Raw genomic sequence first — 16,157 nt, forward strand, 5'->3', positions numbered from 1 at the left:
TGCATGAACAACTCTGTAAATTACCATTTATGTCAACAATAATTCATTTTTTGCTACAGACTCATGGAATAAGGAAAGAACTGGAAAACAGTAATTAAGAACATGAATAGAAGGTTATGACAACATATATATATATATATAACAGATGATGACACGTTGTGCATGGCATGTGGGTAATGAACGCATGAATGAACTGTAAAACCCATTCAAGCCCATGCTAATATGGCTAGGACACGTCCTTGATCAGACCCAACTGGATTCAGGCAACTCACAGTATCCAGAAAGACCATACAGATTATTGAATGTGGGGTTGAAGAATAATGCGGGAGGGAGGGAATGAAGGGAGGCTGTCAACTGTCAAGAGGGCTGCACCCTCCGAGCATAGGCCAACACCATCACGAAATCTTTGGCTGAAGTGCCAACGGTTGCTGTCACTCTTTGTGATGTACCTCCTGTCCGTCGCCACAACTCTACCAACTCATGCAGTTGCAATGTAGGGTCCACTGGCTGACTCCGGCAACTGATCTCAATCTGTAAGAAAACCAACCAAAACAATCACAACTCTCACATGCATATACAAAATGACCAAGATAAACAATCCCTTCTGGTATGCATGAATCCATGGCCAAACTTTTGTAAAGATGAAGGAACACTAGCAGACATCTTTGACAAAAGTCATGAGAAATGGTCTAACATAATACTCTTTAGAACAATTAACCCCTAAACCATGATTGTACTATAAACAGTAATTAGTGGAATTACTATAAATAGTAATCCAGAAAGTTAAATAATAATTTTCTAGAAGAATACCATGTCTACTATAAACTGTCAAATTTAATATAAAATCATATGGGTCAGCAAAAAAAATCCAGGTTTTAAAGGTCCGGTGTGGATTTTGTTTTTTTTTTATTCTTTTTTCATTTTCTCATCCTACCACAGAGAGCTTACTGCCTTGTATTGGGGAGGTTAACATAAAATCCAAGAAATGTAGTTCTCCATTCCACTTGGCAAATAAGTCTCTCAAATTTTCCATTTCAATTACATAAGATAGCTTCCCGCCTCAGGTTGAGGAGGTAACATAAAAACCCAAGAAATATTCTCTAGAAGTGTTAAGTATCATTTAACTATTTTCTTTACAAATCCCAATGTTACATACCAAAAGAACAAAAATCATGTGGCAATGCACAAGAAAAGCAGTGGTTTGCCACTGTTTGGGCAGTGCCTGAGGCAGAGATAAAGAAATTAAACTTCTATAGTTGAATGTTTAGTTTCTCAGTGCCTGCAACTGATGGCATCTCAACCAAAACTAAGTTGGTTGCCCTATTTGCAAGGAGCTGAAGAGTCAAAATTGGAATTTTGAGAAATTTTATATATTTCTGTATATTTGGACACCAGGGGTAATTTTGCCATTTTACAATTTTTTTGTAGGGTCAAATAATAGGGTTTGGTTGTCCATTTATAGTTTGTTTATGTTAAAAATTTCAGTCATTGCATAAGTAGGAGCAGAGTTATTGAGTCTTCTTTGAATTGAAATAGGATATGACAGCTTAGTTTGAGTCCTACTAGGATTATTGAGTCTAAGAGATTGACTCCTAGGATTATTGAGTTTAGAGTCTATAAATATGTATGGACATTTTACACAAAGAGCAATGAAGTTTATGGAGTTTTCTTCAGCTTATGCTAATTATGGTGAGTGGTTCTCATACCCTAGAGTGATTCTAGGCATCCCATGAGTGATTCCGGGTATTTTCTCTCTTCTTTCTGTTCCTATTTTCTTTCTTGTTCCTTCAAGAAGCCATTACAGACATCAGCAGCCATAAATTTCTGATCAAAGATGACCATTCAACTTTCTCGAAGGACTAGAATTGAGCTGGTCCTACATCAGGCAATGTTGTAAAAGAATGACTTTTAAAAACAAACTAAAGGGATGTAACCAGCATGTTGCTGGATGATTTGTCTCCTACATTTCCATTTTGGAGGAAATCAGCAGACAACTAATTGCCTCTTGATGCTTTTTGTAAAGGAACATTGATCTGCTTTCTGTGAAGGAATAATAATGAACTCACCTCATCTTCATTAGTAAGATCAAGTTTCTTCATGAGGTACTTCTGTATAAATGAAACAGGCACATTGCCATCCCTATGACAAAGAAAACAAATCAACACGAAAAACTCAGAAAAAAAGAGAACACAATTCAATGGCAACTTTATTCATTACTTCACCTTTTAGATAGACAAAGTTTCAAGAATTACTATCAGCAACACCAACTGAGATATTTGTACTTAAATATCAATAGAATGATACTTGTTAAATTAGTTCGTTACCATCTCTTACAAAGCAAGACTTAACTCAGACCATTTTGCAGAAAGCAAAAGAAATCAATAAACAATAGGATGCAAAAAAGAAAAAAAAATCACTAAAAAGAACAAAGAAAATGAATGAACTGAAATAGTCCCAACCAATATTTTGACAATTTCTTCCCAAAATAGGCTTTATGCAATTGCATCCAGCTTTTCGGTAACAGGTTCACATGGTTTAGCAGGATGATTTAATGTTAAGACATCATAGCTTTAAGCTTAGTACCTCAGTTTAGCAACAATATACAATGTTAATGGACCTTGTCTCTGGCTAGCAACCCCATAATGTTGATCAGCACCCCCTTCCCCTAATGTTGACATGCAGAAGCCAGAAATAAACAAGCTTACATCTACTAGTTCCTTTTATCAGGTATATGTTACGTAACATACTAATCAGTCTCCCTGGACTATTTACTTGTTTCACACTAAGTGAAGAATGATTCATATGCATGGATGGTGCTCATGTATACCCTTACCCTTTCCTTCAGTTAATCTAAAAATTATGGTCCTTAGGAAACTTGGTTTGGTTTTGCATTGATAAATTTTGTATTCCTACCAAATGTATTCGGTTGTGATGGGTACAGACAAATTTCAAGACCAGAATCTACCTTGTTTACATTGACCAGCTTTGAGTGCAAAAGTTTGCTTCCATTTTTTGGAAGCAAACTTTGCTCTCATTTTGAATGCAAACATGTCAGGGAAAAAATGCAATTTTACTGTCATTTTCAGTACAAGAACATATTCTTACCAAATGCCTGCAAAACTGAACTGGAATGCAAGCTCGTTTGGTTCAGCATTTGAACTCTTACCAAACACAGCCTTATGTTCAGTCAGAGATTTGAAGAAAAAGAACTTATAGGACAAAAAGAAAGAACATCCTTTGGAAACTTCTCTGCATTTTCCATTCTTGTGTTTTAATGAAATGGCTCAGTGATTAAAGATGTTGTAATGGTTATTAGGGAATCCTCACTTCTTTCGCAGTTTCGCACCATAAGCATTATTAAGGAACCTTCCTTTTGTTTTCTACCCACCCTATTTGGTAGTTACATTAAAGCTAAGGCTCAAACTGAACAAGATGAGGACCTCGTGATCTATTTCCAGATTGATATAAATCAAGAAGATGAATAAAAAATAAAATTACTCTTTCTAAAAAAAGAAAGAATAAAAAATAAATAGATGATCCAAATTAAAGAAGTATATGGTGGGAAGTGTTGTCTCCAAAGAAAGCACGGGAAAATTACAAAATGAAAACAATAATGGGAAATCTGTGGCTAGATGGATGCTTGCAAAATAGCTTCTGAGATCTTGCCTCTGCATACCATTTTCCAATAGCAAACCTAAGGAACCTTTTGACATGTGATTATGAAGAGGCAGGAAAGAAATTGGTTAGTATAAAAATTTCATTACATATCGGCCGATAAATATTGTGGGAAGTAACCGACATACTAGGCTTTTGGGGTTTTGACTATTTTCAGGGGGTAGGCAGGCCTAAGACTGACCCCCTGACCAAATCTGAGGAAAAAACTAAAAAAAAAAAGTTTTGTTGCTTTAAACACTGCATGAATGTATATATCAGGTGTATCGATACTTTGAACCATGTTGTCAACTAATGGAGTACTTCTACCTTGTGGTCTAACTCTTTGGAATGTAGGAGTATTTTTTTTATTCTTTGTTTTTACATTTACAAAGTTCCTTCAATTGTTGTAAGAAAGAAAGTGGCTCGTGAAACAGTCCATGTTTACTCGGTTATATGATATATCCACCTAATTTACCTTCTATCACATTAGTATGTTTCATATACTAACAGGTGTGGATGGCAGTGGTGGGGAAACCATGGACGGAAACAAGAAGGTAGATACTCCAATAGGAGAAAAATGGAATCCAAACAAGCAATCTTAAGAGGGAAAATGGGATTACAAGGAAGTTGTTTAGCTGTAGGAGATCTACGAATGGCAGGAAATAGATGGAGTGACTCTAGAAATGGAATAGTATTAGTTAGGTTAGGCCCAAGTGATTTGTAATCATCCAGAGAATTATGAAATTCAATAAATTCCTAGGCTACTTTTTTGCACATCTCATTGTCTTGTTTACCAAGAATGATCAACAATATGGTTGACTCATTCTCCAGAGAAGCGACAGTAAAGTCATATCCATACTGCAGCATTATTCTTGATGGGTAACTGGTTGCTGTGCTATTTCTTTCTTTCTTTGTATTTCTCCTCATCTAAGATAAATATATTAAAGAGGATTTCAATACATTAGTCTGTGCCACATTCTTTCAGATGAAGCAGGTTACAAGTTACAAATCATACCTAAGTCTCCTAAATCAAATAAAAAAATACCTAAATTTACCATGTGGATAGTGGGTTCTAAACAAAACATGTAGGTATGGTTGCCCTGTACTCAGTATGTGGTGGTTATTAACTAGTTTTCTTCTCTAGTGAAGTTATCAGCCATTCATCAAAAAACCAGGAGTAAAAATCAAATTTATTGCATTCGATTGAGGAGAATGTGGACTGAAGAGTTAAGCTCTTGGTCCTTGTGGTATTGGGGTCTAGGGAAGGCAATGGGTTACATTTGGTATGGGCTGGGCTTTAACCAGAACCCAACCTGACATGACTTAATCCAACGCGAATCCACCTGCCCCATGAATCAAGCAGGGCAGGATAAGACTAGGCAAGAATATAAAATATTAACAAAGAAGAAGACAAAAGTAATAGGGAAAAGGTAAAACAATTGATGTCTACATAATAGTTTAAATGGTCAACCATATGTTTCTTTCGGTCCTCCAATAACCTCTTTCCCCAGCCTTACAAAATGGACATCCATAACTTATTTCTGGGCACAGTATGAAAGAGGGATAGACAAACAATATACATTAGAAAATTGACACAAATTTGCAAGAAGGCCAGTCATTTGGTTCTCCTCTCTGAAGATGTCCAAGGCCTTGATTTCATATGACAGTAATTTCCTCCATTTTACAAAATCCAGATCAACCAAGTGAGTTGAAGTGTTTAACTTGGGAATTAGCATACATGGTGGTTTGAACTTTAAGGAAGACCACATAAAGGGTCTAAATAATGATCCTATGCAAGTCCAGATAATATTATAGTGATATGGAATACGAGCAGGTGCAAAAGTTGAGATAAATTTTATACTTTTTCCTGCAATGGACTTCAATGGAGTAGAATGATGAAATAGGATTCATGTAACCATCAAAAAACAGTTGGGACAAGGCTTATGAGTTAATTTCTATATTTTATTTACTTTTTTGCAGTATGGGCATTTTTATAATTTTATATTTATGTGAGCTCCAGCAGCGAGTTCAAGTCAATTGAATATTGCCATATAGTATTTAAGTGTCTTGTGTCAGTTATCATGATTTAAGGCTTTTTTCTGCATTCTATCTGAGTCTTTACTAATAAAATTTAAACTTTCCACTTTATTCAGGCCTGACCACCCAAATTAATGTTATAACTAAAACATGTATATGATTTTAAGAGAGGACATCCATATAGATTTTTTTTTTTTTTTTTTTTTTTGGGCGGGGGGGGGGGGGGGTGTAATTGCTACAAGCTTTTGATTCCAAACCCAAGAGTATGGAGCAGAGGTTTAGGCAGTCAAGAAAAAATATGTCCAGAAAATGAGTGTAGCAGAAATGCAAAAGCTAAGATGGATGAGTGGAAAAACTAGAAAGGATAGGATCATGAATGAAGTCATCTAATAGGAACCTAGGAGTAGCCCCAATAGGTGATAAAATGAGAGAAAGTAGACTAAGATGGTTTGGTCACGTGCATAGAAGACCATCAATAGCATCAGTTAGAATAAGTGATTTGTTACAAGTTGAAAGGGCTAGAAAGGCTAGGAGTAGACCAAAAAGGACATGGGTAGTAGTAAGAAATGATTTAACAGTGGATATGGCTTTAAATAGAATGGCTTGGCAAAACAGGATTCCTGTAGCCAACCCCATATAGTTGGGAAGGATTGATTCACAGAAAGCCTTTTCTATCAGAATATATGAAGTCAAGAATAATATGTTTCAACCTTTGAAGTAAATTCCGCCAGATTTGGAGCAAGCCCAGCCAAATTGATTCATCTCTAAGTTTGATAAAACTACTTGCAAGATTTTGCAACTTCCTTCCAATTTCTCAGAATATCATCCGTAGTTACACAAGAAAAGGATTCAAGAGATCTGAGCCAGTGAACCACCCTGATCATTATTACTTCAATCAAGTAGTCTTCCTTATTTCTTTCCTTGTCCAAAAATAATCTTGAATTCCTTTCTTCCCAAATTGTCCATAGTATCGTCACTCTAATGCATCTCCACATCAGTCTTCCCCTCTTGTATTTGCCCTTACCCTACATTCTGTTCAGGTTCTTTGACCTAATTCCAGCTCTAAACCTATCTACCCAGTTTCTGCATTGTACTGCCTACTCTATATCAAAATGTCAGACTTTCAAACCCTAAACCTAAAATTAAATCCAATTTAATTTAATTTCAGTCAGGAAATCCTGATTTCCAAGACCAACCAGCATTGGAAAAATCAGTAGAAATAAGAAATTAAGAGGGAAGAAATTTCACTATATCCATACTAAATAGTGAAAAGGTAGGTAAAACAGAAAATGTGCATCATAGAATCATGTATTGGACAGTATCTTAACAATCACATAAGACCATATTGAACAAACAACTGAAGTAAAGGCAACTTTTAAGTAATAGCATCTTGCAAAGAACTTTTTAACATGCCAAACAAAATGTAGATAGGGAAAGCTAAAGAGCTATAACTGACGGTGATTGCATTAAACATAGTGGGACAAAAGAAACTCACTTTATCCTCAAGTAAGATGCGGATATCTGTGGCAAGGGAGCATTTCCTTCCCTGAAATCATTTATCATGTCATCAGAAGACAAGCGTAGAAGCAAAAGGTATGATTACCAAAAGAAAAAGGTTCCTTCAAATTCAGAGTTTGAGGTGGTTTCTTACTGGTCTTCAGAAGCCACTAATGAGAACCAAATTGGACCAATTCTTCTATCACGTTTGAAGCTCGCAGCATCAAGCACAGATTGTGCTGACATGCCTAGATCCCTGGAAGCAGATCCCCTTTTTCGGCCAATCCCATGCAACTTTCTAGGCTTCCCAGATCCTGGAGGAGCAGGGGTAGTGCCATTTTTGTTATCCTGGACTTTTGACTTATGGCCCTGTTGTTTAATCTTTGTCTTAGGCACAGCTATGTCACTGCCAGTGACAGAGTCTGGCTCTGATTTGGTAACGGAGCTTTGTGAATTGAACTTGAAGGACTTTGTTCTATTTGCAGCTTCAACAAGGCAATTTAAGGGCTTCCAAAGATCTGCTTTCCCACCCCATGGCTCAGCACCATTCTCTGTATCTTTACCAGTTGAGTTGTGGTTAGATGCTTCGTTGGTGGATGAACTCTACAGAAGTATAGTAGTTAGACACACAAAGTATAGTAGTTAGACACACAAAGTATAGTAGTTAGACACAAAGAAGTTGACGAGTATGAGCATATAAGTACGACTTTCTAATTGGCTTCTTACCTGTCTCTTATTTTGAGCTATCTTGTTTAGAGTCTCAGGTGAGCTTGAGCTCCCTGGACGATCTTCCAGTGAGTCTTCCTCCTTTTTGATGGGCTCATCAATGGAAAAGCTAGATCCTCGTAAAGCAGCAGCCTTTCTTGCAACAGCTTTTGTTCTTCTTCCAGTCAAGCCAGTCTGTGTTGATACTCGAGGGGTGCTAACCACCAAAGATGAAAGCGACCTCTCCTTTCTTCTAACTGGCAATGAAACAGAAGGCACAGCTTCAGGTGCCTTCACCTTTCTTCTTTTGAAAGGGAAAATTTTGGCCCTCACATCCTGCAGATTATGGTCAGGCCTGCAGATTACAAAAATTCAAGAGCATAAATACACGGAAATGTTTATCTTTGCTGCACAGGAATGTCCTAAGGAAAAGATGGAAATCATAGCATAAAATAGATGTTTATTCATACCAAATAAGAAAGGAAAAAATGATAACTTATATGGAGAACTGTCCCTCTAGATTCCCTTGAGTGCAGGAACTGGACACATGTCCAACACAGACACTTCTGTCAATTTTGGAGAGTCCATGAAACACTTCTATTATAGCATATAACCTATATATTTCATTGGTAGAGAAAATGAAAGTATATCCCATGTTAATGACTTAATGTTATATACTAAGATAACAAAATGTTTTTATTCTGACTTTTTCCTTCCATAGTTGCATTTTGTGTTTATGTACACAAATTCACATCTAAACAAGCATAGACCACCACAAAATTTTTAGTCCATTTATTTTTTTATCACCATCTTTCATCACACTCTCTCTTGCACAGCCACTAAACTAGTACACACATATATGTACACATTTATAGACTTAAATGTTCTCTGTATTAAAGCTCATCTTTTCTGTTCCAAACACATAAATCACCAAGATTAAAACATTCTCAGATTGAGAACTTGGTATCAGAGCCAAGTTTAGAGTAGATTTTTTTCTCCCTCATGCAGTATTAGTCCAGCCGACTGCAGTGTTGTTGCTGCTCAAGAATGAAGCTTATAGAGGGTTCCAGAAGTTGGCAATACCAGAGAAAAGGTGAGGTTTTCTGTGAAGCCTGGGAATCAACCCGTGACAGGAAATTGGCTTCTGCCCATCTCAGTTTTGTTTTTCTGATGTTTGGATGGTCCCTGTGAATCTGTTTTGGAGATTAAAGGTGCTTACTGCGTAGGACTATTTCCAGTCCCTCTAAGGAGATTGCAATTATATTTTTCCTTTTTTTTTTCTTTACCCAAAAGGGCTTCAGAATAACTTGTAGGCCTTGCTAACTGCATCAGAAGTTTCTTTTGGGATTTTGTCTATTGGCTATAGTCGAACATTCATATGGTGATTAATGGAGACACAGAGAGAGGATCAGAAGCAGGACGGTGATACCTTTGGAAACCCGGTGGTATCAAGTGACCCCTTTGCATCACAAATCACCATTGTTAGATTGAATGGGTATAATTATCTACAGTGGCCACAGGCTGTGAAGAATCTGAAGATATACATTAGGGGTCATTGAAAGAAAAGGAACCAAATGTTCAGGACCCTAAGCATCCTAAGTGGGTTCAAGAAGACATGATGGTCGTGTCTTGGCTCATTCATCCTATGCAGCCAAATATCAGCCAAAGCTTCGTGTGGATGAAGACATCCAAGGAGATATGGGACAATGCAGCCAAAACATAACAGACCCATGAAGCTCACTTCTCTCTACAACAAGAGAATCAAAAAAACACAGGAAGACTCCTGAGACAAAAAAAAAAAGAGAATAATTGATCATCAACCTCTTTTCCTCTTTTACTCCCTGGTCTATTTTTCTTGTTCATATTCAGTTCCTAATTTTATTTTTCTTCAAGTTTTCCCTTCAGTTTCTAAAGAAACCATTACCTAATGTCACTGCCAGCTATCCAAGGTCTTGGGAAGGGTGGACTGAATTTGGACCCAAACTCCACTTTTAGCACAAAGTGGCCATTCTCAGACTCAAAACATCATTCTTACAATTGTCAGTGCCAAGGTTTTGCCACTCTCAGACACAAACATATCAGTTTCTACCTTTCATTTTTTTTCTTTTTTATTAGTCTTTCTTATTTTTATCATAATTCTAGGTTATTTGTAAATTTGCATATCCAAAAACTATTCATGATGCTTTATTATGTATGTTATCTTTTTCTATACATACTATTAAAATATGACAATTTCCCATATCGTTTTCTCAGAGGACAAAGTAATGAAACATGTGGACTCTTGATATATACCCATCAATGAAACACCAACACATGTTTTATGGTTCCCACAATGTTTCCAAACTTAGCAACATCATTGTGAGTTCAGAAGGCGATTTGCATGGTTTCAAATCTATTAATCATGATAGTCTGATCTATAATATCAATTGAGTTTTCCTGTAATTTTGTTTTTTTTAAATATAATATTGTGAAATAAACAAAATAATAACTATAATTAAAATCTGTTAATTATCTTCTTGCTATTGATGTCTGTACATTGTTCTTTTTGTCAGGGATTTTTTTTTTTTTTTTGATAAATCTTTTTGTCAGGGATATTGATATGACTGCAAACATGGTTTCTTGTAAGAAGATAGTAATAAAGAAAAGTTGAATATTAGAAAGATTGTCATTGAGGGTGACTTGAAGCTTGTGATTGAGTGGCTTCAAGGAGAGTTGGAGGATGGATGGTGGTACTATATCTTTGAAAAGAGAAAAGTATTGAGATTTTTCAGGGGATGGAGGTGAACTTCAAATGGGTGAGAAGGGATGCCAATGTATTTGCTGACACTCTTGCTAAACAAGGGGTGGGAAGGGATAGCTTGTTTTGGGCTATGTTGTAATAGTTTCTTTCTCTGGGAAGGGCTAAGAGAGTTATTTTCTCCCATTTTTTTTCTTGTACCCATTATTCCCCTTCATAATTAATGAAATTGATTCTGTTATTGATAAAAACTGGTAATAAAGAAAATAACAATGAAAAGGGGAGTTTTTTAAATAAGTTCACCAGCAGAAAGTAAGTTTCCAGCCATTTGACACTGGGTACTTGACCATTTCAGGAAGCCATTGCTCTAGTGTATTTACAGGCTGGCAGCAAGGCATATTGGCTGGCATTTTGGAAGTTTTTTTTTATCAAGATCTAACTGAAATCTAGTTGTTTTTGTTTTTCTTTATTGTTCATCAGCGGATAGATGATGGCCATTTTCTGATTGTTTTTCACCGAGTCTGGGTTGCCGAAACATGGCCATTGTTCCAGTGTCTTTATAATACATGGATCCATAGACTTTGAAAACGTGTTGCTTTTTCCAAAAAGAGAAAATGTTTGTGTGTGTGTGTGTGTGTGTGTGAGAGAGAGTCCCAAATATTAGGGAAGCCCAACAAAATCAACAACACAATATTTTACCATATTAGGGAATTTGAGAAAGTCAACCAAAGGAACCTAGGAGTAGCTCCAATAGGTGATAAAATGAGAAGTAGGCTAAGATGGTTTGTTCACATGCATAGAAAACCAACTATGGCACCTATGAGAAGAAGCAATCTGTTGTAAGTTTAAGGGGCTAGAAGGGCTAGGGGCAGACCAAAAAGTACATGAATTGAAGTGGTAAGATCTACCAAAAAAAAACTTGAAGTAGTAAGAAACAATTTAAGAGCTCATGATAAAAGAATGGATATGGCATGGAACTGAACGAAATGGTGAAACAGGATTAATGTGGCCAACCCCATTATAGTTAGGATAAAGCTTAGATGATGATCATTAGGGAATTTGAGAAAACTTAGAATCACACATATTCATAGGAAACTAGTATTTATACACGTTTTCCAACTTTAAATTTAGGCAGAATGACCTCTTCAATGTATTGCATATAAACTCATAATATGCATAGAAGAATTGACTGGCATGTAGATTCCATGAAGAGAGTGAGAAAAGAGAGAAACAAATTATAGGAATAAGTCCAAAGAAGAATCTGACCTGAGTTTCTCCACCGGAACACAACCCAGATCGATGTTGCATATTGGACAGCAATCCACCTCCTCATCTGTAAGCTTCTCATATATGCACTTTCTGCAAACTAGTTTTAAGTATGAAAAACAAAAGAGTTACCAAAAATGTAGATCTTAAATGTTAAGCTTACCCTATGTACAATGTACATCAACACTATAAGAAGTGTAGCACTTAATGTCTTAATGTTTTCTTGTCAGTGACTACACTGCATAATGTGCCTCATTCCTGTACTGAAGGCTGAAAGACCAGAAGGAAAAGGAAACTAGCAACCCAAGATAGGTGAAATATAAACAAACTTGAAACTAATTCTTTAGCACAACAAATCTCATATGATTACTTGGGACATTAATGGAAGTTCAGATGAATTGCATTTCAATGAGTAGTTCACAAACAAAAGCATATGATTTTGTTTTTCATTGATAACAATGCATATGAAATTGAAAAGAACTATCACCTTTTAACAAGCAGAGTTTGGTACCAAATGATGATAAGAACTCTCTTTTCTTTAGAATCAATCCATCATAAAAAGGAAAAACAGAGCTACAACTATAGCAGCCTAACAAGGAACTTGGAAAAACTGCAACCATTATAAGCTTCTAGTGAGAAAGAAAAGAGAAAATTTCACTTAGACCAGTCACCATGTTGTGGAACTCATTCCCTTCATCTTAGGCACACAATACATCCATACGAAAGTAAAAAGACTAGATTATCCACTACTAGCATTACCATCAGATCCAATTCCAAACTTCTCTAGTGAAATAATCCAATCAGAGGAACTCTTTAGTTCTTAAGCCATATTATCTGAGAAAACTAGACTACACCAACTGGAGGGAAGACGACTGAACTTAAAAATGCAGGTAATTTACAAGTGATGATCCCATCCAGAACCTAGGTATGTAGTTGATCTACAATATTGAAAGAAAGGGGGAAAAGGAAAAGAGTGACGAAGAAAAAATAAGAATCCATCAATCTCTTAATGCTCAATTGTCGGTTGGTCAAATGTTATCACAATTGTCTTATCTCCTTGTTACATTATAATTCGCAAATTTAGAAAGACGAGCTAATGAGAACTAAAAACGCATTGTTTTAACCGGGTACATCTGTCACAATCATTAAAGATAGCAATCATAATACTTCTTAATTACTTCACTTAAATTTAACGGTATAATCGTCCTCGGACCGAACAGATAAGATTCCAAAATATGATAACAACAATGTTTCTAATGATATATGCTCATTCTCTAGTTAAGCCTTAAATTTGTGGAAGAGGAAGATGAGATCATAGCAACGCAAGATATGAAACGCCCAGATCACAAAATTGCAGAATATGAAAAACCCATATCATAAAAAAACGAAAAGTATGATGAGCCGAGATCATGAAAATGCAGAATACAAAGAGCCCAGGCCAAAATAAACAGAAAGGAAAAAGATTTAGAAGGTAATGAAACAGAGCTGAAAGACTTACACGTATGAAGGCATTCGGATATGGTCGTAGCTTCCTTCAACAGCTTATTACAGAGGGGGCATGTCATGCACGCCGCGAGCGTCTCCCTCCGAACTTTCACCACCTGGCTCGTCATCCCCAAGCCTCGCAACCCCTCGGCGCAGCTCTATTGACGTACCAACACGGTGCATGGTAGCAATACACAACAAGGCATGAGATTTGCGTTCATGTTCCTCTGCATAACTGCATTAAGCACGACAAACAATGAAAATCACGAAAGAAAGAGGGAGGAAGACACGAAAATAATGCAAAATAAGAACTGATTTCTTGCTCTCATGAGATGTATGAGACCTCTCGATCCGTCGTCAAAGTGAACGAAAAAACGGATTTTCAGCGGTGATTCGCAAATGGGTCTGGATTATTTGTGAAGAACCGACGTGGGTTTTTGTTGGATTTGGACAAAGGGGTGGTGGATGATCTGTTCGAGGCTCGGAATCGACAGATTCGACGAAAGAGCATGGACCAAGGGAGGTTTTTTATGAAAAACAACGAGTTCGAGAACTATTAGGAGAGGCTCATGGATAAAGTACGCCGCGATGCGCCGATTCGTAAAACTACACATTTTCTCACTCTGAATTCCGGTCCCGCCCGATGACAACAAGCCAACAACATGGTCAGTGATGAAGTCCACCTGAAAAGAACCGCTTAGTTGTCCTTCTCTCCATAACACCGTCAGATTAGAATCTTTTAACTAAGAATGGATTTTGGTAAAAAATAATCTAACGATTTCATCAAACCATCAATTATGATAACAACATGTTCTAATCCAACGGTTCTAAGCAAATTATGACAATCTACCTATCTGGATTTCATCGAGGCGAAGTATAAGATTTCAGAGATTCCGGCGCGCACGGTACGTCGACTAGCTATTGGAATCGAACGTGTCCACGGCGCACATTAGCGAGCAAGGAGCGTACTTATTCCGATCACTTCGCATAAGCGCTTATGTTAGAAAATGGAAAGTCAAAACGTAGAGTAAATATGAAAAGCTAGCGTGCACAGTTCGGTTGGGATCGTAGATCTTATCTTTGATCAGGAGGGAATCAGCATCGGTGGAGCCCACAGGGATCAGACACATTGGATTTCTTTGTGTCAACTAAACCCATGCTTCAGAATCGTTAGATTGGCATCAGATACATTGGATTTCTTGTGTCAACAGGGATCTAAAACTTGATGTCCAGGGCTTGCATTAGCATGAAGGCACTGACGATGGCCCGCTTTTTGTGGCTTTGGTTAATCAGTACTGTCCATGAGATGTACCAATCAAGCGTCTGATCCTTTAGATGATTCCAATCACACGGTGAGAGTTACATCAGGGCTAAATGTTAAAATGCCACTGATTTCTCCAAATAAACGATGTTCTTACTTCTTGCAGTTGTGGGTTAGGTTGGATTTATTACAACTAACAACCATGTTGTTTGTATGAGGCCCATTAGATTGTCCTTTTTCCAATTTGATGTATTTGCAATTCTCCCCACCTTCTACTTCATTTTGCAACAAAACCCACATCTGGAGTTTCAAAATTACAAGAAAGTGAAAAGTAAGAAAACAATGTTTTAGAACCTCGCCCAGGTAAAATACTTTTCTTCCGGGTCAATGGATTAGTGGTTTAACCATTCAGATCAATGGATCGGCCTCATAATATCATCGTATACAAATCCAAAATAATTAAAATAATGCAAAAACCTAGCAACCCATTTAATGGATCAAATAAATCAACAGTTCAACTATATGAGAAAATAAATCAACATTCTTTTTTTTTTTGTAATATAATATAGCGGGTTAGAAATAGAGAATGAGCTATATCACTGGCCTGATTGGCTTTAACGGACAAGGGGTAGAGACAGAACTGCACGTGAGGCCCACTGATGCTACCAAGGTTTTTTAAAACTGAACCGGATAATGAATCAGTCAGGGCCTGGTTTCCAGGTTGAATGGTCTAGTCGTTTGAATCAAATGGATGGCTCGTTCTGATAAAAAAAAAAAAGGTAAAAAAAGGCAAAACCATTTGATAGTTCGGATGGTTCAACTTCCTGGGTCAATGGTTTGCTGACTAAATCAACTGTTTTTGATAAAATAACGGTTTTGAGGTAAAATGGAACCAGTTCCCGATTTTTCTGGTCCAATTTTGAAAACCATGGATGCTACCACAAAGAGCATGCAATTATGCAAGTTTAATCTTGGGTATTCATATTTGGAGGGATGCCGAGTGACCATCTTAAGTTCTCAATTTTTTTTGGTATTGAATTGTTGCCTTTTGCCCCTATAGGGACTGTATTTCATTTTTACTTAGCATAGTACATCATTTTTTTCAGCAACAATCTAACAACTCTTCTCAAGGGTATGGTGATAGGAGCCGATAGCGGGGCTCGAAACCGTATCCCTTCTAAGACTACCCAGATTAAGCACCAACCAAGCCACTACTCAGTTGGCTAAGTTCTCAATTGTTGGATCATCAGCTCGAGTTAGAAAAACATTTCAATAAACAAAAATGAAAGGCCAACATAATATACTGCGTTTAGCATATATAATAATATGCAAGGAAGGAGGAGAGATTTGGATTCTTTACTTGTAATGTACTTAAAAGAGATGACTTTATTAGATAACGAGCTATTTTTAATTTAATGAAATGGATAAGGATTCTAGATGTTAGGAACAATTCTTGTGAAAGGTTCCTCAATGGCTTTTATTATAGAAGAGAGTGCACAAGCAAATCATACACAC

At 36.8% G+C, this 16,157-nt stretch overlaps 1 protein-coding gene across 2 annotated transcripts; it reads right to left on the bottom strand.

Moving 5' to 3' along the window:
• Window positions 1-13,971, bottom strand: DRIP2 (DREB2A-interacting protein 2). 2 transcript variants are annotated; one of them, XM_010279845.3, is made up of 8 exons: window positions 13,725-13,971; window positions 13,395-13,616; window positions 11,897-11,996; window positions 7,915-8,248; window positions 7,343-7,791; window positions 7,187-7,237; window positions 2,067-2,139; window positions 1-531 (listed from the first exon to the last, which is right to left on the bottom strand). In XM_010279845.3, the coding sequence occupies exons 2-8, from the start codon at window positions 13,507-13,509 to the stop codon at window positions 358-360; spliced, it is 1,296 nt and encodes a 431-aa protein (XP_010278147.1). In that variant the 5' UTR covers window positions 13,510-13,616; window positions 13,725-13,971; the 3' UTR covers window positions 1-357. The 2 variants fall into 2 exon arrangements, with proteins under 2 accessions (XP_010278147.1, XP_088751206.1); XM_088895080.1 differs by lacking the exon at window positions 2,067-2,139.
• Between the last annotated feature and the right edge of the window lie 2,186 nt (window positions 13,972-16,157).

The sequence above is a fragment of the Nelumbo nucifera genome, chromosome 1, assembly GCF_055504915.1.
Source record: "Nelumbo nucifera cultivar China Antique chromosome 1, China Antique-T2T, whole genome shotgun sequence".
NCBI classification, from domain to species: domain Eukaryota; kingdom Viridiplantae; phylum Streptophyta; class Magnoliopsida; order Proteales; family Nelumbonaceae; genus Nelumbo; species Nelumbo nucifera.

Coding starts and splice junctions, on each gene's coding strand:
- DRIP2 (XM_010279845.3), bottom strand. CDS start 13,509: ATGACGAGCCAGGTGGTGAAAGTTCGGAGGGAGACGCTCGCGGCGTGC. Junction 11,997..13,394: donor ATCCGAATGCCTTCATACGT/GTAAGTCTTTCA, acceptor ACTTAAAACTAG/TTTGCAGAAAGTGCATATAT. Junction 2,140..7,186: donor GCATCTTACTTGAGGATAAA/GTGAGTTTCTTT, acceptor TCTTTGTCATAG/GGATGGCAATGTGCCTGTTT.